Source organism: Suricata suricatta, chromosome 2 (genome assembly GCF_006229205.1).
Source record: "Suricata suricatta isolate VVHF042 chromosome 2, meerkat_22Aug2017_6uvM2_HiC, whole genome shotgun sequence".
NCBI classification, from domain to species: domain Eukaryota; kingdom Metazoa; phylum Chordata; class Mammalia; order Carnivora; family Herpestidae; genus Suricata; species Suricata suricatta.
The window spans coordinates 43284625-43312200 of record NC_043701.1 but is presented as its reverse complement, the minus strand read 5'-3'; the positions used below and the strand labels follow the sequence as shown (position 1 = coordinate 43312200).

General features: G+C 42.4%; 1 protein-coding gene across 1 annotated transcript in view; it reads left to right on the top strand.

The window, feature by feature from the left end:
* The first annotated feature begins 6 nt into the window (after nucleotides 1–6).
* The window catches only part of FKBP9 (FKBP prolyl isomerase 9), a 42358-nt gene continuing 14788 nt past the window's right edge, over nucleotides 7–27576 (top strand). The window contains exons 1-6 of the mRNA XM_029925393.1: nucleotides 7–255; nucleotides 11555–11700; nucleotides 12105–12294; nucleotides 12961–13106; nucleotides 16596–16785; nucleotides 23886–24031. Coding sequence (XP_029781253.1) covers nucleotides 29–255; nucleotides 11555–11700; nucleotides 12105–12294; nucleotides 12961–13106; nucleotides 16596–16785; nucleotides 23886–24031 — 1045 coding nt within the window. The 5' untranslated portion in view covers nucleotides 7–28. The remainder of the gene's footprint in view (nucleotides 256–11554; nucleotides 11701–12104; nucleotides 12295–12960; nucleotides 13107–16595; nucleotides 16786–23885; nucleotides 24032–27576) is intronic.

Here is a 27576-nt window from a genome sequence, read left to right as displayed (position 1 = left end):
CCCCTCGCCGCTTTCCTCGCCACCCCTGATGGCATTCAGGGCCCGGGGCTGGCGGCCCCCGCCGCCGCCGCTGCTGCTGCTCCTGCTCTGGGTGACCGGGCAGGCGGCGCCCGTGGCGGGCCTGGGCCTCGACACGGAGCTGCAGATCGAGCGGCGCTTCGTGCCGAACGAGTGCCCGCGCACCGTACGCAGCGGCGACTTCGTGCGCTACCACTACGTGGGGACATTCCCCGACGGCCAGAAGTTCGACTCCAGGTATCGCGCCCTGGACGCCCTGCCGGGCCTCCCAGGCTGCAGCGCCCACTCTCCCCTTTCCTGGTCTCCGGACAGGCCTTTCCCTCCCGACGGACCTCCCCCAGCTCCGCCCAGCGAGCCCCGCGCTCCTCCCTCTCCCACCTCCTACCCAAAAGCTCCGGGACCCTAAATCGGCCCTCCGCGGGGTCAGTCTGCCCGCTCTTAAGCTCGCCTCGTGCGCCCGCCCGGGACCGGATTCTTGGATAGGTCCTGGCACAGAGAGTTGGAACAATTCCCGCCCTCTGTCCTCCCAAAGCGTTCGCACAACGCGAAATCTGTGTAAAATGGCCACTCTGCAAGTAGACCCCCTCCTTCCCCCAAGTTGGTGTCTGCTTGCCACCTCCCTTTACTGGCCTTTCCGCAGGGCCCTTGAGTCAGACGACGTCTCTCACAGTTGATGATGATGGTGATGATGAGCTGATGATAGCGGCCGTTACATATATAGAGCTATTACAGCGCGTGCCAGGGTAGTGCTAAGTGCTTTCCGTATAATGAACTCATTTAATTCTTACAACAGTTCTCTCAGGTAGCTATTATTATGCCAGTGAGGTTACTTGAGGCCACTGAGGCTAAGAAACTTGTTTAAGTGGAGTCCGATTGAAAACCCAGACAGTCCAAGGCCAGGGTCTGTGCATAAAGCAACCACTGTCCTTCCTTTTCGGTCACTGGCATAGGGTAGTCCGGAGCAAGTCGCTCAGCTTTGCGCTGAGGCCCTGGACCATGCCCACGATTCCTTCCCTTAACTCTGCCCCAGGATCAGAATACCTGTCCCCAGTTTCCCTTCAGTTGAGCTTTAGGCTTAGAAGGTCTCTTCCTCCAGCTACAGTCTGCTCTCCTCCCCAAGACATGGTTACAAACGCAGGTCTGTGCCGGCACTTCTCTAGTTGAATCACCAGACTAGACAAAGAGAATTATTTGTTGAGCATTTGCTGTGTGCCCTTGGCTGTGCGAGGCTCATTCCAGAAGTTATCTTTTAAAAAATACGCTTAGCCTCTCTTGACTTTTTTGAAATTCCAGACAATGAGTGAATATACAAAAGCTTTTTAGCATGCTAAGTAGCACATAGCAACTGTTAGATATGGACATTTTTACTATTGTTTCAGTTGCTTCCTTTTATTTTTAACAGCTTTACAAAGCTATAATTCACAAACCATACAATTCGCCATTTAAGGCATACAATTTGGTGGTTTTTAGTGAATTCACAGAGTTGTGCAACCATCACAGCTATCTAATTCTAGAACATTTTTGTCACTCTAGCAAAGAAATACTGGACCCAATAGTAGCCACTCCCCTCCCCTCCAGCCCGAGGTAACCACTAATCTACTTTCTATATCTATGTGGAATTGTATAATTTGTGGTGATTTATATCTGGCTCCTTTCACTTAGCATAATATCTTCAGAGTTCATCCATGTTGTAGCATGTACCTGTACTCCGTTTCTTTTTTATGGTTGTATAAAATTCCACTGTATGGCGGTTCCACATTTTGTTTATCCATCCATTAGCGTTTTTTTAAGTTTATATATTTATTTTGAGAGAGAGTGAGAGAGGCAGAATGGCCAGGGGAAGAGCAGAGAGAGTGGGAGACAGAGGATCCAAAGCAGGCTCTGTGCTCAGAGCAGATAGCCCGATGCGGGTCTCAAACTCACCATGAAATCATGACCTGAGCTGAAGCCGGACACTTAATCAACGGAGCCATCTGAGCGATCCATCCATTAGTTATGGGTCATTTGTATTGCTTACGCTTTTTGGCTAATGAACATTTGTGAACATGGTTTTGTGTGATGTATGGTTTTCTTTCTTTTGGGTATATACCTAGGAGTGGAATGGCTGGGTCCAATAGTAACTGTTTAGCTTTGTGATGAACCGCCATACTCTTTTCCAACGTGGTTCACTGTTTTCCACTCCTTCTGGCAACGGAGGAGTGGTCCTAGTTGTCCACCTTCTCCTGCACAACTCTAATTGTCTATCTTTTTTTATTCTAGCTATCCTAGTGGGCTTTTGTTTCGCATTTCCCTAATGGCTTTGATGCTGAGCATCTTTTCATGGGTTTATTAGTCATTTGTATATCTTCTTTCACTTGTGTCTGTAGTTAGAAAATAAGGAAGGGACTCCTGGGTGGCTCAGTCAGTTAAATGTGGTTAAGTGTCTGATTCTTGATTTCGGCTCAGGTCATGATCTCATGGTTCTTGAGATTGAGCCTTGCGTTGGGCTTTGTGCTGACAGTGCAGAGTCTGCTTGGGATTCTCTCTCTCTCTCCCTCTCTCTGGCCCTCCTTTGCTCTCTCTCTCTCAAAATAAATAAATAAAACTTAAAAAAAAGAAAGAAGAATTTCCTGCTTGTGCTGATGATAATTAATAATTCCTACTAAGACGTGCTCACTTCAGCAGCACATATACTAAAATAATTCCTACTAAGACAAGCTGCTTAATACTTTCTACCCTCTAGGCATGGCAGCCACTGCAAGGCAGTGTGGGACAGTGGAAGACACTGGAAAGAGGCGCTAACATCCATTCAGCAAATATGTGTGCAGTGTCTACCCCTAAGGAGGGTGTCCGTCCCTGGCCTTACAGATTATAGTCCAGGCCATTACACAGTGTGACATGTACAGAAAGGATAACAGCATACACTTTTGTCCCTCCTGTAGACTCCACATAGTTCTTACCACATACCTTTTGATATCTGAATTCATTTCATCTCAAATGAATTCATTTAATTTCACAAGACAATGAAGTAGGTACCTCAAGAACAAATGAAGAAACAGAGGCTCAGATAGTTCAAATAATTTGCTCAAGGGATCTGGCTACTGAGTGGTAGAGTGAAGTTTTGAACCTAGGCAGTGCAGTGTCTATTGCAGTACATAGTCTATGGCCCATAGTCTATGCATATATATAGTGAAAGGAAGGCAAGGAGCTGTGGAAACACACAGAAAGCTTAACCGTATGTTGTGTGGGGGACGGAGAGAGAGTGGTTGGGATGGAGTTCCAGGATTGCAAGGATAAGACCTGAGGATGATTAAAATTGGGCTGAGCTGAGGGGTGAGCGCTGTGGAGGGAAGAGAGGGTGTGGCTGGTAGGGGAAGAGCCTGTGCAGAGGCCTAGCGGTGGGAGTGTGGTATAGGGGGACATGAAAGCTGTTCACAATGGCTGAGCTTGGAGTGGCAGTGGGGTAATGACCGACAGAGAAAAGAAGAGGCCAGAGGAGTCTGGGGGAAAAGGCTGGGCTCAGCTTTGAGAGATGTTTTCTGCTTGGCTATAGAATTTGGACTTTGTCTAGGACAATGGAAAGCCATTTAAGATTTTTAAATAGGGGGCTGAGACGTCAGATTTTTCTGTTGCTGCCTTGTGGACAGTGGAGTGGAAAAGGGCAGGACACATAGTAGGTATTTCATTATTGTGAGTTTTTCTCCAGGGCGTCCATTCCTTTGAGAACTTATGAAGTATTAAGGCACCACTTTGCTCTTCCTGCCCACTGAGTTTAGGGGAGGAGGAATCTAAGGTGTTGTGGGTTCTGGCTACTGATTTGGAGGTTTTGCTCAGAAGAAAATGGCTGTCACCCTGACCAGAGTCATAAGCCACAAAGGGCCTCTCTTTCCACAGAGCTTTCTTCCTGCATCTCTGCCTGGCACTTGGGAGCAGATGTATCTTTTCAGCTTATTGGCATTTGCAGTTATCGGAGCCCTTGGCCACTGGCTTGAGGATGGTTTCGTTTTATTTGGAGCCTCCGTGGGCCTCTTAATATGCTTCTGTGGTTGCAGCTCCAGATCGAAGTAGACAGCAGTTTCCCAGCTACACTTTTTAGGGGGCTCCTGCTCTCACTCTCCTGCTCTTGGGAGCTCCTTGTTAGCCACTCCTGATTCAATGTTTTTAGAAGTTCCATAGCATTCCTAGCGATAAAGGTGAGGGCCATAGTCTCTTTGCTCTGATTTCCTTCTGGAGACTGAAATTTAACATGTTCCTGTTATCTTTAGCAGGCAAAGCTAGCATCAGGTTAGTTCATTCACAGCCTCCAGGCTGGTCTGCAGACCCTCAAGGTCCCGATATTCAGTAAATGTTATTGTGTGTCTACCACATGTCCTGTTGGGTGGGCTGCTCTAACGCAGTGTTCAAACTGTACATGCGTCATAATCACCTGGAGAGATTGTTCTGCACAGTTCCTGCCTGAATCATTAGGTCTGGGTGGGGCGTGAGAATGTATTTGCCTTCCTAAGTGTACAGTGCTGGTCCTGCTTTTGCTACTGGTCTGAGGACCACAGTTTGAGAACTATTGCTCTAAAAAACAAAGTCAAAGACTTACTAACAGATGTCAGGTTAATTTTATATATTCATTCATTTATTCTATTCACTCAAAAAAAATTTATTGAGATCCTCCTGTTAACACCTGGTGGGTATTGAAGGGATGTTAAGGCTCACCTTATCTGCAGGGTTGGTTCTGAGAAGAGCCAGTGAGCTCGGCAGCATGCTAGATGGTGTCAAGATGTACTGGAGGAGTTGAGTAGTGACAGAGACACTAGTCAGGTCATGGCAAGGCTCACTTCAGCAGGGGGCTTTGTTTTCCCCAGAGAGAGAAACAGGGATAGAGAGAGAGGGAGAGAGAAAAAGTGCACTCTCATGCCTGAGTTGGGGAGAGGGGCAGAGGGAGGGAGGGAGAAAGGGAGGGAGGGAGAGAGAGAGAGAGAGAGAGAGAGAGAGAGAGAGAGAGAGAGAGAGAGAGAAAGAGAAAGAGAGAGAGAAAGGAGAGAATCCCAAGCAGACTCCCTGCTGTCAGTGTGAGATCATGACCTTAGCCAAAACCGAGTGGGACGCTTCACAGACTGAGCCACCCAGGTGCCCCTAAAGGATGAATTTGCATAGCAGCTCTTCCTGTGGAAAAGCCACGTGATGAAAGGGCAGCTGCTGCTGGAGTGACAGGCCGGTGTGGCTTCCAGACTTTAGGAAAAGCGCCTACCTCCCAGGCAGTTCTTCTTAGGATCTCCTGACGTCATTGGCAGGCTTACTTAGCTGCAAAGACTTGATACATTGCTTTTAATTTTAATTTGTGAGTCATCCTGAGCAACTGTGCATTCATACTGATCATTTAAGATGGCTGTATTTTACTGGCTAAGAACTTGTGTAGAATAAGATTGGTAGAGATCTCATATTTTAACTTCAGCAGTTGCTGAAATACAAAACTCCACAATAGCAGTGTAATGATTTCACATGGCAAAGTTTTTCTCTTAATGATATTTTAACGTGCCAAAAATCATCCAGGCCTACTGCTCACATTTCAGGGTCTGATCCTCTGTGGAGGTACGAATGAATGTGTTCTTTCTCATTTCCCTCTTCTCCATGCTTACTCCTTCCTCTCTTTTTCCCTCACCATCTCTCTCTTCCTCCATTGCAGGATTCTTAATTTTTCCATCTGGTAGTGGATAGATGGTTTGCCAATTCATTAAGGGCTTGCCTTGGGGCACCTGTGTGGCTCAGTCAGTTGAGCGTCCGACTTCGGCCCAGGTCATGATCTCACGGTTTGTGGGTTTGAGCCCCACATCGGGTTCTGTGCTGACTGGCAGCTCAGAACCTGGAGCCTGCTTTGGATTCTGTGTCCCTCTCTCTCTGCCCCTCTCTTGCTTGCACTCTGTTTCTCAAAAATATATTAAAAAAAAATTAAAAAACAAAACAAAACAAAACAGAACAAAACCAAAAAGCATGGTTCCCATGCCCAGTGGGCTGGCTCTTTATTATCTTGATTCTCTCCAGTTACAAACTCTCAAAATATGGCAGTCTTTAATGTTCAAAGAAATGAATTCAGTCTAATATATAGCATTGCGAATATAGTTAAGAATACTGTATTGTCTACTAAAATTTAAGTATATTTTATTTACACTTAAGGTTTTATTTACACTTGAAATTTACCGACAGGGTAAACCTCAAGTGTTCTTACCACAAAAAAAGAAAAAAAGGAAAATGGTAACTGGAGGTGGTGGATATATTAATTAGCTTGATTGTGGCTATTATTTCACACTGTATACGTACATCAAAACATCTGATCATACACTTTAAATTTGTGAAATTTTTATTTGTCAATTATACGTCAGTAAAGATAGGAGGTAAAGTAACGTATTCAGCCTTTATTTGTCTAGACTGAATCTAAAATTTGTATGCAGAGCAAGCTGACTGGTCCTGTCACAGCTGATCAGGACCAGTTCTAACTGGAGGGTGGTTTTCTCTCCCTTTTGTAATGGCCATTTTCCCTCTGTTTCTGCATCTGAGATAAAAATAATCTCAGTAACAAGTAGTATAAATGTATATAAGTTTCTGTCAATACTTTTAAAATTAATTTGTATTTATTTATTAATTTATTAAGAATTTTTTAAAATATATATTTTTGAGAGAGCGACAGAGTATGAACAGAGGAGGGGCAGAGATAGAGGGAGACACAGAATCCCAAGCAGGCTCCATACTGTCAATGTAGAGCCCGATACAGGACTCAAACCACAAACCTTGAGATCATGACCTGAGCTGAAGTGGATATTTAACCGACTGAGGCACCCCCCAGGACCCCCAATTTTTAAAAGTAGTATCATATAGGGGCACCTGGGTGGCTCTGTTGGTTAAGCATCCAACTCTGTTACGGCTCAGGTCATGATCTCAATGGTTTTGTGAATTCGAGCCCCACACCAGGCTCCAGGCTGACAATGTAGGGCCTGCTTGGGATTCTCTGTCTCCCTCTCTCTCTGCCCTCCCCTACTTTCGCTGTCTCCATCTCTCTCAAAATAAATAAACTTAAAAAAAGTAGTATCCTATATTATTTTTGCATATAGAGTTTTTAAAACCAGTTAAATAATTCCATAAAGCTTAACATTGTAGTTGCAAAGCCGCTAGGAGTGGGGAAGGAGTCCAGGGTGGGGTGTAGCGGTTTTGGATGCAGACTTTCAAGCTCTAGGCTTCCTTCTGCCTCTCACCTTCCACTCTTCACCTCTGCAGACTCTGGGATGCACAGGGCTTGGCCAAATCCCCCTTTGTTTCACCTAGATTCTGTTCTTCCCTAAAAGGTCAGATCCTACACCTGTTCCCTTTCTGTCTTCCAAAATTTTGTTGCCAGCTTTTGACAGCAGCGGTCTCCTTTCCATTTCCTAAGTTGTTTTTGTTTGTTTGTTTGTTTGTTTGTTTTTCACAAAGAAGAATGTGGGAACTTGGGGGAAGGAATGAGCTTTGGGGACTCGAGGGAAGGAGTGTATTCAATTTGACATATGTTCTTTTTTTTTTAAATTTATTTTTAATACTTATTTATTTAAAAACTTATTTAAGTAATTCTACAACCAACATAGGGCTCAAACTCGTGACCACAAGATCAAGAGTTGAATGCTCTTCTGACTGAGCCAGGCACCCTATGACATGTTCTTTTAACAGTTCATCCTTGGGGACCATGGGTGGCTCAGTCAGTTAAGATCCAAGTCTTGATTTCGACTCAGGTCATGATCTCATAGTTTGTGAGATTGAGCCCTGACTTGGGCTCTGTGCTGACAGCATGGAGCCTGCTTGGGATTCTCTCTCCCTCTCCCCGCACCCCCGTCTCTCTCTGCCCCTGCCCCCTTTGTGCACATTCTCTCTCAAAATAAGTAAATAAACATTAAAAAGAAAGTCCATCCTCACTGCAAATTAAAACCTACATTTATAAATAAGCCACGGTATTTATGCTTTAGGAATGCAGCCACAGAGATAGTTACTTATCCTGAGGAATATCCTGCAAGTCATGTGTGCTCATGTGTAGACAGTTTCATGAGTTGGTTATGATGGGTTATATGTGATGTCTCCTGTTTTAGTGATCCTTGGGCCAGTGAACTTGAAGACCATCACTGGAGGATGCTGCAGCTCCCCGCTCCCCACCTCCCTGCCAGGGGCAGGGGAAAGTAGAAGTGTCAGGGATAGCAATCAAAGGGTCTATAGCAGTGAATGAGCAGAGGAGAAAAATAAGCCGATGGAGAGGAAAGGGGGATGTTGGATGTGCTGGATGATTTCCATTTGCCATTTAGGTCCATTCTCCATCTGTTCCACTTTGGTTTCTCTGCATACTATGGGTTATATCAATCACTCCTTCGTCACCTGGCTTCTGGTTGGGTTCAGTCAGTGGGGCATCAGCAGGAGATCAGAGGGAGGAGAGTGAGGTGGAGATACTTATTCCCCTGGCTCCCTGCCTGTAGGTCTCCACCATTTGTGTCCCTGGACCGGAGGTCCTAGCTAAGCTTCTGTCATGTGGTCCTGAGTCATCACCTTCTCTGTCCCTGAATCCTTCAAGCCCAGGTCTGACAGTAGCACCCCCTACTTGTCCCCAGAGACACTGCATTGCCCCTTGTGTTCCCTGCACTCTGCACACTCCTTTGCACACAGCCTGTTTATTAAACTTTCCTGGAACTGCCTAGTTTGGATGTATCATTTGTTTCCTGCACGACCTCAACTGGGCCTTCTGCAAAAGGTGTAAATCAGCCAGATACTGGGACAGGCTATATAAGTGCTTATTCCAGAGCTTGCAGAAATAATTTTCATAACCAGTTCTGGGCTTGACTCTGCAAAGGAATTTATGCCAGTTGTGATGATCAGCACAGATTTACTCAGAACGACTTAGTTTTTCCAGATGGTCAGCGTTTTAAGCAGGAGATAATACTAGTTTTGCATTATTAGTTTCTCACATATGTAAATTAAAGCTTTTCTTTCTGAAAGGTGCTGTTTTTGTTTTTTATTTTTAGCACTTTGCTTAGGTAGTCATCAAATGAAAGAAACTAATACTGCAAGGCAACAACAGTTAAGTTTTTTTTTTTAATTTTAGAAAGAGAAAGAGCGTTAAGTGAGGAAGAGGGGCAGAGGGAGAGAGACAGAGAGAGGGAATCTTAAGCAGGCTCAACATGGGGCTCAATCCCATGACCCTGGGATCATGACCTGAGGTGAAACTAAAAGTCGAATGCTCAACCGGCTGAGCCACCCAGGCACTCAAAGAACAGTTTTTATATACCATCTAGGGCCTGGGCCCAAGCTAGGAGGTTAAGGGTTGGATAGACCTGGGTTCTAGTTGTTTTTTGTGTTTTTTTTTCCTACTTGGCTAACTTTGTGAGCTTGGGGAATTCTTTCCCCTCCAGAGAACCAGAGTATCAGCACTCACCTTGAAGTGCTATCTGATGATTCCATGGGGTAGTATGTGGAAAAGCTTAGTTTGCCACTGTAACTGACACATAATAAACACTCTCTGAATATTAATTATTATTAAAAACTCTTATTAAATTTTGGAACTATATTCAGGTTCTGTAGATGAAAATCTTTATAATTTCCAGCCTGTGCATTGTAGCCGTTTGCACATGTTCTGTACCTGGGATGTCTTTGAAGCTTCGAGTTTTGGGCCATCATTAATATAAACCCCCTAGTTGATGATGGCTCAGGGCATGGCCAGGCCCCAGCCAAGTGAAATTAAAGAGCTGGCATTCTAGGGGGTGGGTGTTGGTCCCTGGAGGTAGAGGGTGGAGGTGTAAAGCTGTCTTGGGCACAAAGTTGACCATGTGTTTTTGTCCTTTGGCTTGCTGACCTGAATTGGAATCTTGCTTTCTGTTCACTGACCTTGCAAAAAGGAAAGCTATTAAAATAAGTTGTAAAACTAGGAGGAGGAAGCATAAGAAGGGCAGACCTGAGGAAGCTGCCCTGATGGGTGGGGAAGCAGACTGTGCTGCTCTTCCAGGCTGTTCATTAAGGAAAAGGAGGGAAATGTGGACGTAATTTATCAAATGAAGGGAGCACATCCCAATGAGGTAAATCCTAACAGCTCTCGATATTTTATTGTATGTGTATTTCATCATAATTTGGAACATTAAGAGAATTAAAGAAAAAAACAAGTTAAACCACCTGAAATTCCCTACTCATAGAGTACCATTGGTAATGTTTTTATGTTTCACCTTGTGGATTTTTTCATATGCATCTATGCATGTCAATTCAAAATGGAATTACTTTATATGTGGCTCTGTAGCCTATCTTTTCTGTTACTGTATACATCCTCCTGTGCCAGTGGATATAAATCCGACATTTTTAAATGGCTATAGAGTGTTTTATTGCATGACCTTGCCTTAAATGCAATCAGTACCATGTCCTTGAAACTTCTAAGTTATTTCCAGGGTTTCATTATTATAAACCAAGCCATGTAGTTATTTTTTTAAACATAGTATTTGAAACTCTCTGGGTATCTCTGCTAGTTTTTTTTTAATAGACAAAATCTATGCCTTGGACTTTTTAATATCCCCCAAAGCACGTAGCACAGTCTCCTAATAGTCAAACCCTTGATGGTTGCAGAATTTGACATAAAGAGGATGCGATCATAGATGTTGGCCACAGTTCCATTATTTATCTCCCAACCTAAGGCTATCACCGATCAGCCTTTAAAACACATGTATTAGTGATTTCAAGACTGTATCAGACCTTGTATTACTTGTAACAGTTACAGTAATATTGGTATAACTGTTAGGTTTTCAGAAAACTGTACAGATTGTAATATCGTATAGATCTTGGGATGGCTATTATCATTACCCCCATGTTTGTGGTGGAGAAAACAGGTTAAGAAAGATTAAGTATTCTTTATGCTATCATGCTACTTCTCCAACTTATGGACATAAGAAGAAAAATAAAAATCCGATAAATATGGTAACTGGAGCATTGGTATCTTATATTGTTGCTTTTAAACAGTCACGTAAGGGTGACTGGGTGGCTCAATCGGTGAAGTGTCCGACTTTGGCTCAGGTCATGATCTCATAGTTTGTGGGTTTGAGCTCTGCATCAGACTCTGTGCTGACAGCTTAGAGCCTGGAGCCTGCTCCGGATTCTGTGTCTCTCTCTGTGCCCATCCTCCATTCACGCTGTCTCTCTCTCAAAATAAGTAAACATTAAAAAAAGACTTAAACAATCACATAGAAATGGAATAAACCACTTTTAGTGGAAAACTTCATATCTCTTTTGCAAAATAGACTTAATAATATAATAATATAATATACTAAAATACAATTTTTTCTAGGGAGAGTTATGTCACTGCTTATCTAACTAGATTTACTGGCAACATTTAAAATAATTTAAAAACTCCAACCCTGAAAGCACTGTTGGTGAAATTGTTTCCTGTATCAGTAACTCCTTTGCAGGCTGTTTTTGGACTGCATTGACCTCACTGTATCCAGGAGTACATTTTCCCAGATGGCTTCACTAAGGAAAGGATTAATTTGCACTTTTCTTTTTTTTGTTTTACCTCTTGGGTCTTCAGCTATGACAGAGACTCTACTTTCAACGTGTTTGTGGGAAAAGGACAACTGATTGCAGGGATGGATCAAGCTCTGGTTGGAATGTGTGTAAATGAGAGGCGCTTTGTGAAGATCCCCCCAAAGCTTGCCTATGGAAGTGAAGGAGTGTGTAAGTTTTTGTTCCACATTTGTAAACATATCTGCAGAAACAACCAGAACATTTGAAAGGTGTTCAGTGGGGCAGAGCAGAGATCTGCAGAGGCTTTCAACTGGGGGGAAATGAGAAGCAATGAACACATACACACACAGCACTCAAATTTCATCTTTAGTTCATTTCTTCTAGATATAAAAGAAGTTGTTATTAATGCTGGTGTATTGAATGTCACCCTTGTTGAGAGGAAAACATTTTTTTTCTCTTTTCTTTCAATTTTATTTGGAGGAAGGAGGGAGGAAGCATGGTCCATTTTAGAATTGTTCAGCAGCCCTTTTAAATACCTGAGAAGCATCCTAGGTGTTTATTCATCTGGCCTGAAAGCTGGCAACTTCTCATTGTGAATTCTCTTTAATTTTTAGCTGGTGTGATCCCCCCAGATTCAGTTCTTCATTTTGATGTACTTCTAATGGATATTTGGAATTCTGAAGATCAAGTTCAGATTCACACTTACTTCACACCCCCCAGCTGCCCTCGGACCATCCAGGTGTCTGATTTTGTAAGGTACCACTATAACGGAACGTTCTTGGATGGGACACTGTTTGATTCAAGGTAAGTCCTGCCATTCAAGGTAATATCGGTGAAATGCCCCATACTCTTCTGTCTCACCTGCTTTTTATGCCCATTGAGAAACCAGAAGACAGACTCTTTCCAACTTCCATCAGTGCCGACTCCTTTCCTTAATGCTTTTGGCACATGTTTCATGTGCCATAAAGCCAGAGTAAAAACTTTAATACATTTTACAGAAATGTAAGAACAATGTTTATTTAAATTAACAATATCTTGAGAGCTCATCAGTGAGTGAGAGCCCTATTTCCAAATAAATTGATGCATTTTTTGGGTCCATTTTTATACTTTTCCCATGGAAGGAAGAAGGGAAGGCTGAATGTATGTGAAGCTATGGAGAAGCGCCATGAGTAGGGTGCTACGCGAGAGAACAGTGAACCTTTTGCGCTTTCCTGTCAGTATAGTCTCTTTGGTTAGATAGAATAGCAGCCTGTTTCCGTGAACCACAGTGGTTTAATTACATAATTTTCATCTCTTCTCATTTTGAAGACTGCTGCTGTCTTTGGGAGCACAGATCCAAAAATGCCTGTCTTCAGGGATGGGTATGGGTTCATTATTTAGCTGATAATTGGGTATCTAAAACATTATTGAGGGATGAGTTGGAAACACCCTCATTGCATAGAACTTTTCCCCTTTCTCATTGGTTTTCAGTCATAATCGCATGAAAACATATGACACATATGTGGGCATTGGCTGGTTGATTCCTGGAATGGACAAAGGGCTGTTGGGGATGTGTGTGGGGGAAAAGCGCATCATCACCATACCTCCTTTCCTGGCCTACGGAGAAGATGGAGATGGTGAGTCTTTCTCATTCTTCACGCTTCTCTCATCTCTCCTTATTTTTATTGCCATGATTAATTCAGTTTACTACATGAAACCCGCCAGACCTTTTGGTCTAGAGTCGTACTGTCCCATATAGTAGCCACTAGCTCCCTATGACTATGTATATTTAAATTTAAAATAAATTAAAACTAGGGGTGCCTGGGTAGCTCAATTGGTTGAGCAACTGACTTTGCTTCAGGTCATGATCTCGTGGTTTGTGGGTTCGAGCCCCACATCGGGTTCTGTGTTGACAGCTCAGAGCCTGGACCCTGCTTCAGATTCTGTGTCTCCCTGTCTCTTTCTTCCCCTCCCCCTCTTCCTTTCTCTCTCTCTCAAAAATAAATAAACATTAAAAAAATAAAAATAAATAAAAAATAAAATAAATTAAAACTAAAATCTAAGATTCTGTTCTCTAGCCACACTGCCACATTTCATGTACTTAAGAGCCGCATGTTGCTGGGGGTACAATACTGAACAGTGCAGGTACAGAGCATTCCCATCACTGTGGGACATTCTGTTGGGCAGTGCTAGTCTAAATCATCTGCTGTCTCATCACTGAATTGTCGAAACTTTCACTTATTCATGGCCACTGGCTTTCATAAATAAGGATCTGCCACTGCCTCTTAAGCTGTAACCTTGGGCACCAACCTCTCCAGCCTAGATTTTCCCATCTGTGAAATGACAAATAAACTAGAAAGTCTAAAGACTATAGATATCAAGGTAGAAAGTTAGTATATGATGCCAGAATTGCCATTTTTCCCCCTGATTTATTCCTCCACAGTGGGCTTTATCTGTGACATTAGTTTCAGATAAACAGATGCAAAGCATAACGTTAGAAAAAAAACATTAATTCGAACTAGTGTTGTTTTTGTTTTCTTAAATTTTTTTACATTAATTTTTTAAATGTTTTATTTATTTTTGATATAGAGAGAGACAGAGCATGAGAGGGGGAGGAGCAGAGAGAGAAGGAGACACAGAACTGGAAGCAGGCTCCAGGCTCTGAGCTAGCTGTCAGCACAGAGCCTGACGCAGGGCTCGAACCCACAAACATGAGATCTGACCTGAGCCAAAGTCGGAGCCTTAACTGACTGAGCCACCCAGGTGCCCACTAGTGTTCTTTTTGTAGAGAGAAAACAGACTTGTCTGGCAAATGGAATTTGACAGCTACTCATATTTTAATTTTAGGCATATTTAATCACACTGGCAGGCTAACACAACAAAGAGAACTTCCTGGCATTTAAACAAGTAGATATAGGGGCACGTGGGTGGCTCAGTCCATTAAGTGTCCAATTCCTGATACTGGCTCAGGTCATGATCTATCTCATGGTTCCTGAGATCAAGCCCCACATCAGCCTCTGCACTGACAGCATGGAACCTACTTGGGATTCTCTGTCTCCCCCTCTCTCTGCCTCTTCTGCTGATTGTGCACTCTCTTTCTCTCTCAAAAAGAAAAAAGTAAATAAAGCAAACATTAAAACTTTTTTTAATCAAGTAGATATACGTAGTGAAGAATTGGAATGATAACATGATACATCTAAGAGTTTACTGGCTGTGGTGACTGACTCATAATAACCCTAAAATAATGTTTTCCAAGCTGTTTCCTGGCTCTGTATGTCTACAGCAGGAGAGAAGGAAATGGGGCTCAGCCTTCTCTCCTGTCCACACTTCTACTTATGTTGCTGGGGATCTGGCCAGACAGTCTCTTCAAAAAGCAGGGGTAGGGATTCCCTGCTAAAAGAAAAATAGAATTTGAAAATAACTGTAAATGTAATCTGTAAATACAGATTCTCCCTTCTCCAAGACATGTTGCTATTTTTATTCCTCAAATGGTTTCATCCTCAGCCGGGGGTGTTCATTTCCATGAGCTCTCAAATTCTTTTGACGTCATCCAGATGCATATGTCATACATAATAAAACTAGATGCCTGGCCTAAGCTGAGGAGTATTATTTATTTATTTTAAATAAATACTTAAGGGGTACCTGGGTGGCTCAGTCGGTTAAGTGTCTGACTTCAGCTCGGGTCATGATCTCCTGGTTCGTGGGTGGGAGCCCCACGTCGTGCTCTGTGCTGATGGCTTGGAGCCTGGAGCCTGTTTTGGATTCTGTGTTTTCCCCTCACTCTGCCCCTCCCTGCTCATGCTCTCTCTCTCTCTCTCTCTCTCAAAAATAAGAAAAACATTAAAGAAATTGAAACAGTACTTTAAAACTGTGCTCAACTACCCAGGTAGTTGTGCTCAAGTACCCAGACTTTAAATAGGTGAATTCTATGGTATAGAAATTGTATCTTGATAAAGTTACTGTTGAAAAAACAAATACTCAATTAGTACCTGACAGTGTTAGAAAAATTTAAACTCTGGAGTTACATTTAAGGCTTTCTTTTTTCTACTAGGTTAAAAAATACAGAAAAGTACAAAAGATTAACATTCTGTCACACACACACACCCATACACACACTTCAGGGATTGACCACACCTTGCATTCCAGAGTCTGACTCAGCAGCTGCTTTCAGAAGATTTCATTATTTTCCTGAGGGAGGGAGTAGGGTGGGCTCTGCCAGAGCCAATTGAAGGAGCTCAGGCTTGGTGTGCTGTCTTATTCATTTGCCCAGGACTACTCCTTTGTAAGGTATAACAAATGGCAAGTAAGAGTGTGGAGGTAGGTGGTTTTCGTCAGTTAACTTCCTTGATCTCAAAGTACTGGATTGAGTTATTTATTGCTTGATGTTGATCTTTGCAGCAAGAATTAGTGCCCAATAATCTCTTCATGTAGATTTTCATTTTGCAGATACTCAGTAAGTCCCTACTGCTGGGAACATCCAGAAGAAGTAGTACCATCCAGAAGTAAGGTAGAAGCAATTTGAAGATTTGTATTTTGCATTGTGGGTGCCATTTTTTCCCCTCTTAGCTAGATTTAATTTGATATATATTTTGTTTTAGATGTAGTTATTAATACATTGAATTGTGCATTTTGCTTCTTCAAAAAATTGGCTATTGGTTCCAAAGAACAAGTCTGTGTCATATTCTGCAGAACCAGGTCCAGGGTTTGGCATTTGTACCTTTAAACGTCTATGATTTGCATTTGTACGCAAACAGAAACCCACAGAAGCATTTGGACTTGCATGTGGGTACATAACCACCCACATAGTGCCTTGATTTGTCAGCACAAGCGTGGAAAATATGGTTGTAGTAGTCTCGCATGTCATTAATATTGGTTTGCTCTTTTTCCTGAAGAAGTCAGGCTTCAAATAACCTGCCAGCCCACGGTTGGGCACCAGGGATACAATGGTGACAGAACATAGTTGGACACCAGGAGGACCACCCAACATGCAAAAGAACAATTTATTTCCTTGACTTGAAAACTTTAGGGAATGAGTTAACACCAACACATTGGGAATTGAGTGGTAGTTAAAAGTACTTTCTAAATCTTGTGTCCTGATTTCATCAACCTCCTCCATTTCACCCTAGGGAAAGACATTCCTGGACAGGCATCTCTGGTGTTTGATGTTGCTTTATTGGACCTCCATAACCCCAAGGATGGCATTTCCATCGAAAATAAGGTAGTGCCTGAAAACTGTGAGCGGCGAAGTCAAAGTGGGGACTTTCTCAGGTATCATTACAATGGCACCCTTCTGGATGGAACCTTCTTTGACTCTAGGTAAGCAACTGAGCCTTCACTCATCAGAATGTCTTATTAAATACTGTCTATCTCTGGCTGGACCAGGATCTGAAAACTCTGTCAGTGCTGATTTGTAGTTAGTATTTTCATCTTCAGTATAGACTTCTGTTTTCTGACACTGAATTCCTTCAGAGGCTGTTAGAACAGTCTCCTTCTTGGGACCTGTGGGGTAGGAGTCTACAGGAAAACAGGGGACGCTCAGCCTACACTCCCACCATCTCCCTATAGTGTGCTTCACTATCCAGTATGAACCTAACTATGGGATCGAGGATGCGAAGTGGCTAGAACGGAGGTCTGGTTGGTAGGAGGAGAAGAGAACAGGTTTGGTGCCAGGAGGTCTGGGTTCTAGCCCCAGTGTATGGCTTGGACAATGTTTGACTTCCCTGAACTTCAGTTTCTCCTCCCTGTTATTAGCACCTTTCTCAGAAATGGTCAAAGAGATCAAGTATGTGAGACTACTGCAGACCAGTTGGGTGCATTCCGCTCCTTCTGGATGTTTCAGAGGCTAATTACCATGCTTCTGTTGTGATTCAGAGTCCTGCTTTGTTTATTCGGCTTAGCTGGCAGCTGTGCCAGTGGCTGGAACTGGCAGTATGCAGTTGCTGTGTCTTGCTCTTCCAAGGGGCACGTGCTCTTTGGAAACCACCCCTTTAGCTTCCTGTAGAGCAAACAGGTAGTGACAGGAATCTACCTGTCTCTGAGGTAATAGACTTCTAATTTCTTTAAAAAAATTTTTTTAAATGTTTATTTATCTTTGAAGAAGAGAGAGGCGGAGCGTGAGTGGGGGAGGGGTAGAGAGCGAGGAAGACAAAGAATCTGAAGCAGGCTCCAGGCTCTGAGCTGTCAGCCCAGAGCCCGATGCGGGGCTCAAACCCACGAACTGTGAGATCATGACCTGAGCCAACGTTAGACACTGATTGAGCCACCCAGGTGCCCCAAGACTTCTAATTTCTTGAGTCATCCAAAAACAGTACAGAAGAATTTTCACATGGTATTATTTATATGTTATTATTTTGTTTGAATAATTTATCTTTCCTATTCTTAGGGTCTCTTTTACAATTTTCATTTGATTTTTTTTCTGGAAAAAGTAATAGTCCCAAAAAATTAAAACAAAGTATGTATTTGACATATCCTATTACCTACTCCTGCCTACCTCTCCCCTAGCCACTTAGAATTAAGTACTTTAATTAATTAATTTAGTTTGTAAAGTAGCTCTATGTCCAATGTGGGGCTTGAACTCATGACCCTGAGATCAAGAGTTGCACACTCTACCACTCTACTGACTGAGCCAGCCAGTCACCCTAGAATTAACCACTTTTATCTTTTTTTTACATTTATTTATTTATTTTGAGAGAGAGACACACATACACATACAGAGAATCCCAAACAGGCTCTTTACTGACAGACAGGGTGGAGCCCAACATGGGGCTTGATACCACAAACTGTGATGTCACAACCTGAGCTGAAATCAAGAGTCAGAGGCTCAACTGACTGAGACACCCAGGTGCCCCAACCAGTTTTATTAATAAGTTTCTATTTAATTCTTCCAGTGTGTGGATTTTTTTCTAATGCAGATATAAACAAATATACATGTTATCTTATTTTTCTCCCTTTTATGGTATGAAATGGTAATATATTACTCTGCCTCTTGCTTTTTTCCCACCATGGGTTTTTTCCATATTTAATATGTAGAGAAATGTTATTTATTTTTTATGTCTGCATAGTGTTTCATTGGGTGAATATTACAAACTTATTTAACATTACATTCCCCTATTGATGAATGTTTGTATTGTCTTTTTCTGTTATCTGTATTCAACGTATGTGTATTATTACTTGTTATATATGAGCTTGGTTCTGTCCTACACACACACACACACGCACGCACACACGCACACACTTTTTTTTTTTGTAAGTAGGCTTTACACCCAATGTGGAGCCCAATGTGGGGCTTGAACTCATGACCCTGGGGTCAAGACCTGAGCTGAGATCAAGAAACAGACACTTAACTGATGGAGCCACCCAGGCACCCCCCTGTAATTATATTTCTAATTTATACTGCACACCATATTTTTTTCCATATTAATGGAACTATAATTTTATTAGATTTAGGAAAAGCTTTCCATTGGGGCAACTGGGTGGCTCAATTACTTAAGCATCTCACTCCTGATTTTGGCTTAGGTCATGATCTTGCGTTTTGTGAATAGGGAGCCTATTTCCCTCTCTCTCTGCTCCTCCCCTGCTCATGCTCCATCCCCCTCTCTCTCAAAATAAATAAATAAACATTAGAAAAAAAAAGTTTTCCATTTCAGTGCATTGGGATCTAGTCCATCCTAATAGCTACATAATATTCTATTATATTTATTTGCCTTAATTTAGGTAATCAATCCCAATTGTTTTCTCCCTTTTCCTGCAGTATCGTTAATGTACAGTGTTATATTAGTTTCAGGTGTACAACATAATGATTCAACAGTTCTATATATTACCAGTGTACGTCGTGATTATCATAGTCCCATCTATTGCTTTCTACCTTTTCACATTCTTTTTTAATTTAAAGTTTATTTATTTTGAGAGAGAGAGAGAGAGAGAGAGAGAATCCCAAGCAGTCTCCACATTGTCAGCCCAGAGCCTGATGTGGGGCTTGAACTCATGAACCATGAGATCATGACATGAACTAAAATCAAGAGTCAGATGCTTAACAGATTGAGCCACCCAGCTGCCCACCTTTTGAAATTCTATGTAAAGCTGCAATAATTATTTTTGCAGCTAAATCTTAAGATTGTTTCTTTAGGATACATTTCTAGAAGAATCTCTGGGACAAAGGTATTTTGTTTTTTTTCAAGAATTTTAAAAAGTTTATTTATTTTGAGAGAGAGATGCAGGGAAGGGGCAGAGAGAGGGGGAGAGAGAAGATCTCAAGCAGGCTTCATGCTGTTAGGGCAGAGCCCAGTGTGGGGCTTGAACTCATGAACAGTGAGATCATGACCTAAGCTGAAGTTGGACCCTTTACCGACTGAGCCACCCAGGCGCCCCTGGCTTAAAGGTATTTTTATAGTTTTTGATAAACACAACCAAGTTTTCCTCAGGGAAGCTTTTACTCACCATCACTATCTAAAAATGCCCTGTTCCCTCAAAGTCAGTGACACTGACAATCATTTTAAAATAATCTTTGCCAATTTATAGGGAACAATGGAACCTTATAGTTTTCATCTGTATTTCTTGATTGCTATTGAGGTGGAAATTGTGTTTAATGTTTATTACTAGACCATTTGGATATCTTCTTTTGTGATTTACCTGTTTGTGTCTTTTGCCTGTTTTTATGTTGAAGACATAAAAGACTTGTCAATTTGAATATATGACAACCTCTATACATTAAAGATAGTAACCCTTTTATGGTTGTATATTGTCGAAGGCATATTCCTTATTTACTTACATTTTTATTTTGGGTATAGTGATTTTGGACCTATTTAAATGTAAAATTCTTATGTTGTTACATACATTTAACTTCTTTGTGGTTTCCTTTATTCTTATATAAATTCTTATATATTCTGTCTTTGGGGGCTTGGTAAAAATAAAAAACATGTCCCCTCCCCTAAAGTACATAAATATTTGTCCCTATTTTTCTCAAGCCTTTTAAATGGTTTTATGTTTTTATCCTTTAAAATATTCTTTAAAAAATTTTTTTAATGTTTTATTTATTTTGGAGAGAGAGAGAGACAGCATGAACAGGGGAGGGTCAGAGAGGGAGGAAGAAACAGAATCAGAAACAGGCTCCAGGCTCTGAGCTAGCTGTCAGCACACAGCCTGATGTGGGCTTGAACCCACAAACTGTGAGATCATGACCTGAGCTGAAGCTGGACACTTAACCGACTGAGCCACCCAGGCACCCCCTTTAAAATATTCTTTATTGGGGCACCTGGCCGGCTGAGTTGGTAGAATATGCAACTCTTGATCTAGGGTTAGACTTCAAGCCCCATGTTGGATGTAGAGCTTACTTAAAGAAAAGTATAATGTTCTTATAAGTGAAACAATACAATGATGTATAATAAAATGTAACTATTTTCCATTAACCCCTTTACCACCCTGAGGTATATATTAATAACCTTCCACAGTGTCTCTCCATGCTCATAAATGCTTTCATGTTTAAATCTTAAATCCTTCTGGAATTTATCGTGGTATTCAGTGTGACAATAAGAATCTAACTTTATTTCTTCCAGAAAACGGTTAGCTAGTTTTTCAAACACCCTTTATTGAAAACGCTATAGTTCCTTCACTCATCTAAAATGTGACTTTTATTATGTAAATTATTTCCCTTTTTTACTTTACTTTTTTTGTTTTTTTGAGAGAGAGAGAGACGGACAGAGAGAGAGAGAGAGAGAGAGAGAGAGAGAAAGGACAAGCAGGGGAGGGGACCAAGGGAGGGGAGAAAAAATCCTAAGCAGGCCCTGCCCGGAGCCCAGTGTGGGGCTGGATCACACAACCCTGGTATCACAACCTGAGCCAAAATCAAGAGTTATACACTCAACTGACTAAGCCACTCAGGCACCCCGATTATGTACTCAATTCTTACACATACTTTTGGGTCTTTGTCTAAAATTTTTACCCTTTTTTATTGACCTAGCTATTTATAGGTTAATACCACACTTTCAACTATTGTTGCTTGTTAGTTTGTAGGTAGTGAGTATTATTTTTTCTTTTTTCTTTTTATTATTTTTATGAGAGAGAGGGAGAGAGAGAGGGAGCACAGGCCAGGGAGAGGGGTAGAGGGAGAGAGAGAATCTTAAGCAGGCTCCACACTCAGTGCTGAACCTGATGTGGGGATTGATCCCATGATCGTGAGATCATGACCTGAGCTGAAATCAAGAGTCAGATGCTTCACTGACTGAGCCACCCAAGTGTCCCACTTTTTTCCTGTCAAAATATCTGGTTTTTTGAATTAAGTGATACATTGACATGAGTCGAAATCCTAAAAGTACAAAAGGGTATACAATGAAATATTTCCCTCCTCTCCTGTCCCTCAATCACCCAGGTCCCCTCTCCACAGGGAGCCAGTGTTTTTAACTTCATAGGTCTCCACATGTACACAGTGAAATACTTAACACACATTCTCCCATTTTAACTTTTTACAGGATCGGGAGTTTGCTATATCATGTACCTTCAAAACAGCATTATAAATAGTATCTTTTTACAAATGAATTTTAGAGTCCCTCTCCCTTCCCCCCACACCACTCGGATTTTGATTGGAATTGTTTCAAAAGTCATAAATTAGTTTGGGGGAGCATTGACAACGTTTTAGTCCTCAGCTTTCCCATTGGGAAAACATGGTGTTTTTTCTCTCTCTCTCTCTTTTTAAATGTTTTTTTTTTTTTTTTTTTTTTATTCTTGAGAGAGACAGACAGAGTGTGAATAGGGGAAGGGCCGAAAGTGAGGGAGACACAGAATCCAAAGCAGGCTCCAGGCTCTGAGCTGTCATCACAGAGCTCGACGCAGGGCTTGAACTCATGCACAGTGAGATCATGACTTGAGCTGAAGTCCGACCCTCAACTGACTGAGCCACCCAGGCGCTCCCCCCCTTATATTTTTCTTATTTTAAAGATACTCGAAGTTCTCTACATTTCACGGCCACCCTGCTCCTCCATTCTCTTCTGAGGCCCTTTCCTGCCTCTCAGCCTTAGCCCCCCTGTTCCCCCAGGGCTTTCCCCTGTGCAGATCATGCTGCCTCAGGGTCTGCTGTCTCCCCAACCCTATGGAACCTTTGCTGACTGTTCTCCCCAGTGGCTCTTCCTGCTCTGAAGTACCTGCCATCTCTCTCACGGCTTAGTGTCCCTTTCTAAGGGACCCTATCTGGCAGGTGTCCTCCTCTTCCCTGAATCCCTGGTGGTGGACTGTTCTCTGCTCATGATCTCCAAGTACCAGCCAGGGAGTAGTAACCTGGGGAAGGGGAGAGGCTGGTTCATGGCCAGAAGATGCTAGGAGCCAAGTCTGTCTTCCTTTGTGGCTGTGTTCTCATCCTGGCCCTTCTGACCCATGTGAGGGGCTGTGGTCTGGAACACATGTGGGGGGAAAAGGGTATTTCTCCATAGCCTCTTCTGGGGGGTTATGTTGAGAATCTGCTTCCTGAGTGAGGAGAATCATTTGTTATTTTTCACGTCCCTTGACTTTGTGGTTGGTCTCTGAGAGGTATTAAGAAGGGAGAGTCCCTCATGGCCGTCTTTTTTGTCCCTCTGGCCCCACTTGGCTGGCCCTCTTATCTGAGGTAGTCATCCGTTGGCATGTTTGAGGTAATGGTGGAACTGACTGGCTCTTTCAGGACAGACTTTTTGCCACATCTGCACCGGGTGAGGTGAATAATGAGTGCAGATCACTGCAGTTCAGTCTTTGGTAGTAGACGTGGCATATGAAGTTTTATTATTTTATTCTAGAAACATCTGGCTGTGAGGAATTGATTCCTGTGCCCACCAAACTCAAGTAATCGGATTCAGTTGGCAGTTTTTACAAAGGCTGGAACTCTCCACTGAGCAGAATGCTTGGGCCTCCTGCCAGTGACACTTGGGAAGCCCAAGTACTCACCAGAAGTAGCTTGGTGAGCGGGGGTTACAGGAGGAAGGGTTCATCCAGGCTCTGGCAGCCACTGCAGAGTTAATTTACTCTCCATATGTTACTTTTCGGACAATCCAAATATTCATATCTCACACATATAGATATTCTCTTCTTTAGATACTGGAGACATTGCCCTTGTGACACATTCTTAAGTTCTAATAAGATGCTTTTTTCGTTAACTTGATATGGTTACCGAGCACAGTCCAACTTAGCTACATGTCGGTGGGTTTGCTTCTTGTCACTGCATCTCATCCACAACCCGGCCAGCCCTCCTGGGAGTGTTTCTGTCCGTGGCTGCGCCCCCGCTGTGTGGGGGTTCTTGGGGCAGCATGTTTCCAGGCCATGGCCTCACATTCTAAGGTTCGTCTGTTCCAGGGTCTGGAGGCCTCTGCACTCCTGTTGCCTCGTGGTACTGACGAAGGAACGCAGCTGCTGTGGTATCGCTGATGAGGAGCCTCTTTCTTCCCTTCCTTCTTTTCCAGCTACTCGCGGAACCGCACCTTTGACACATACATTGGGCAGGGCTACGTGATTGCCGGCATGGATGAAGGTTTACTTGGTGTTTGCATCGGAGAGAAGCGGAGAATTGTGGTCCCCCCTCACCTCGGCTATGGAGAGGAAGGAAGAGGTGAGTGCGGCTGCTCCCAGGCTGGTTCCTAGCAATCAGAGCATCTTGAGAGCCAGAATGTGGAAGCTGAAGTCCCAGTTAAAGACTGAAATGTCTGGGCACCTGGGTGTCTCAGTTAGTGAAGCCTCCGGCTTCACCTCAGGTCATGATTTCATGGTTCATGAATTCAAGCCTTGCAGAGGCTACGTAGGATTTTCTCTCTCTGTTTGTCTCTCTGCCCCTCCCCCACTTGCGTTTTCCCTCTCGCTCTCAAAACAAATATGTAAACCTAAAAAAAAAAAAGACTTAAATGTCCAAATAGCTTTGGTTTCTAGACATGCTCTGTTCTTGCCTCTTGTCCCTGCTACCAGTTTTCCTCTGAAAATTCTTAGTTATGCCAAAGTTGGAAGAACTTTGCAATGAACCCTTAGATTCATCAACTGTTAACATCTTGCTATGTTTTTAAGTGTATCTGTTTATTTGAGAGAGAAAGTGAGAGAGGGTGAGAGCATGCATGATCGGGGGAGGGGCAGAGAGAGAGGAAGAGAGAGGAATTCAAGCAGGCTTCATTCTCTTTATGGAGCACGACTCGGGGCTTGATCTCACTATCCTGAGATCCTGACCTGAGCCAAAATCAAGAGTCCAGGCGTTTAACAAATTGAGCCACCCAGGCACCCCAACATCTTGCAATATTTCTTTTTTCTTTTTTAATTCTTTTTGCTATGCTTATTTTCTGCCTCTACTTACATTTCTTTGTTTTTAGTTGTTGTTGTTGTTGAGCCATTTGGAAGTATATTACAAACCTCCCCTTATTGGTTTTTGTTTTTTAACAATTTTATTGAGGCATAATTTATATGCCATAAAACTTACCCATTTTTTTATTAAAAATTTTTTTAATGTTTATTTTTGAGAGAAAGGGATCATGAACAGGGGAGGGTTAGAGAGAGAGGGAGTCACAGAATCCAAAGCAGGCTCCAGGCTCTGAGCTTGTCAGCACAGAGCCCAATGTGGGGCCCGAACTCACAAGCCATGAGATCATGACATGAGCCGAAGTCCAGTGCTTAACCAACTGAGCCACCCAGGCACCCTGAAAATTTACCCATTTTAAGTGTACAATTCAGTGACTTTTAGTAAATGTAGTGAGTTATGTAACCATCATCACCCTAATCCAGTTTTAGAACATTTTTATCACTCTTAAGAGCAAATCCCCTTTCAAACATTACACAAATGATATGTGTTGAGTTTAGAAAAAAGAAAATATAGATAAAGAAAACAAAAATCTCCCGCAATCTCAGCATGCAGGAATAAACAGTGTGATGTGGTAGGCAGAATGGCAGCCCCAAAGGTGACCCTGTGCTCTCCCCAGAACCTGTGAGTATGTTACCTTTCATGATAAAAGGGATTTTGCAGATGTGATTAAGGTAAGGATCTTGAGATGGGGCGGTTAGTCTGAATCATCTGGGTAGCCTTGATGTACTTAAAAGAGCCTTTGTAAGAGGGAATCAGGAGATCAGAGAGAGGAGAAAATGCTAAGCTGCATATTTAGAAGTTGGATGAAGGGGTCACAGGTCAAGGAATCAGGGCAGCCACAGGAAGCTGGTAAAGGTGAGTAAACAGATTCTTCCCCGAAGCCTCCATAAGGAATGAGTCCCTGCCAATACCTTGAATTTAGACCTTTGACTCTCTGGAGCTATAAGAATAAGTCAGTGTTGCTTTAAGCCACTAAATTTGTGGAAATTTGTTATAAAAACAGTAGGAAACTAATACAACTACAAAGTGAAAATACACATCCACATACACTAATAAATACTAACAAAAATGGGATTACCTAAGGGCACCTGGCTGGCTCAGTCAGAGGAGTGTGCAACTCTTAATCTCTGGGTTTTGAGTTCAAGCCCCATGTTGGGTGTAGAGATTACTAAAAAAATTTAATTAACTTAAAAAAATGGGATTATCAGGGCACCTGGGTGGCTTAGGGTGGCTTTCTCAGTAGGCTAAGCATCTGACTTCTACTTGGGTCATGATCTCATGGTTCAAGAGTTCAAGCCCTGCCTCTGCCTCTGTGCTGATAGCTCAGAGCCTGGAGCCTGCTTCAGATTCTGTCTCCTCTCTTTGCCCCTCCCCCACTGGCACGCACGCGCAAGCTCTCTCTCTCTCTCTCTCTCTCTCTCTCTCTCTCAAAAATAAACATTAAAAAATTTTTCTAAAAATGGGATTATCTATACATATTTGTAATTTCTCTTCTTCACCTAATTTGCTGTGAACAACTATCTACGCCAGTAGGTATTTTTTATGGTGGCATAGTCTTTTAAACCATATTTCCCTTAAGTGTTTTCTCATATATATAGGCACACTTCATTTTATTGCTCTGTGCTTCATAGCATTCCACAGATAGTATTACAGTTTGTTGTTGTTGTTGAACAAACTGAAGTTTGTGGCGACCGTGCATCAAGCAAGTCTCTCAGCGTCATTCTCCTAGCACCGTTGGTTCACTTCATGTCTCCGTGTCACATTTTGATAACTCTTGCAATATTTCAAACTTTTTTGTTATTATATTTGTCATCGAGATCTGCGATGGGTGATTATGACTCTGAAAGCTCAGATGACAGTTTGCATTTTTTAGCAGTAAAATGCCTTTAATTAAGATATGCACATTGTTGTTTTAGACGTAATGCAGTTGCACACGTGATAGGCTGCAGGATAGTGTAAACCAAGCTTTTATTTATTTTTTATTATTTTATTTTATTTTTATTAATAGTTTATTACCAAGTTGTTTTCCATATAACACGCAGTGCTCTTCCCCACAAGTGCCCCTTTCCATGACCATCACCCCTCCCTCCTCAGCCCTCAGTTTGTTCTCAGCATTCAAAGGTCTCTCATGATTTGCCTCACTCCCTCTCCCCACTCTTTTTTACCCCTCTTTCCCATTCCTATGGTCTCCTATTAGGTTTCTCCTGTTAGACCTATGAGTGACAACATATCAAACCAAGCTTTTATACACACTGGAAAATGAAAACATTTGTTTGACTCATTTCATTGTGATTGTGGTCTGATGACCACAGCATCTTTGACGTGTGCCCGAACCATCGTTTGCTAACCTGCTTAGGAATAGTGGATACAGTACTAATTTCACTTGTGCAATATTTATGCAGGGATTCTGCCTGGTCTGGCTGGCTGTACACATTCATTTTGTTCTTCCGACCACTACTGATAATATGTATCTTCGGAATCTTCTTAGTAGGGATTATTCAGAGGATCTATGAAATATCAGATTGGTTGGAAGCTAGAGTGTACCATGGAGAAACATTTTTTTTCTCCTGGACTTAAATTTCTTCTTCTTCTTCCTTTTTTTTTTTTTTAAAGTAAACTCTACCCCCAATGTGGTGCTCAAACTTACCACCCCAAGATCAAGAGTAACATACTCTACTGACTGAGCCAGGCAGGCGCCCATTAAATTTCTTTTCTTCTTTTTTTAAGTTTATTTTTTAATTTAGTTTTTAGAGAGAGCACATGTGTGCTCATGGGGGAGGAGAGAGAGAGGGAGAGAGAGAGGGAGAGAGAATCCC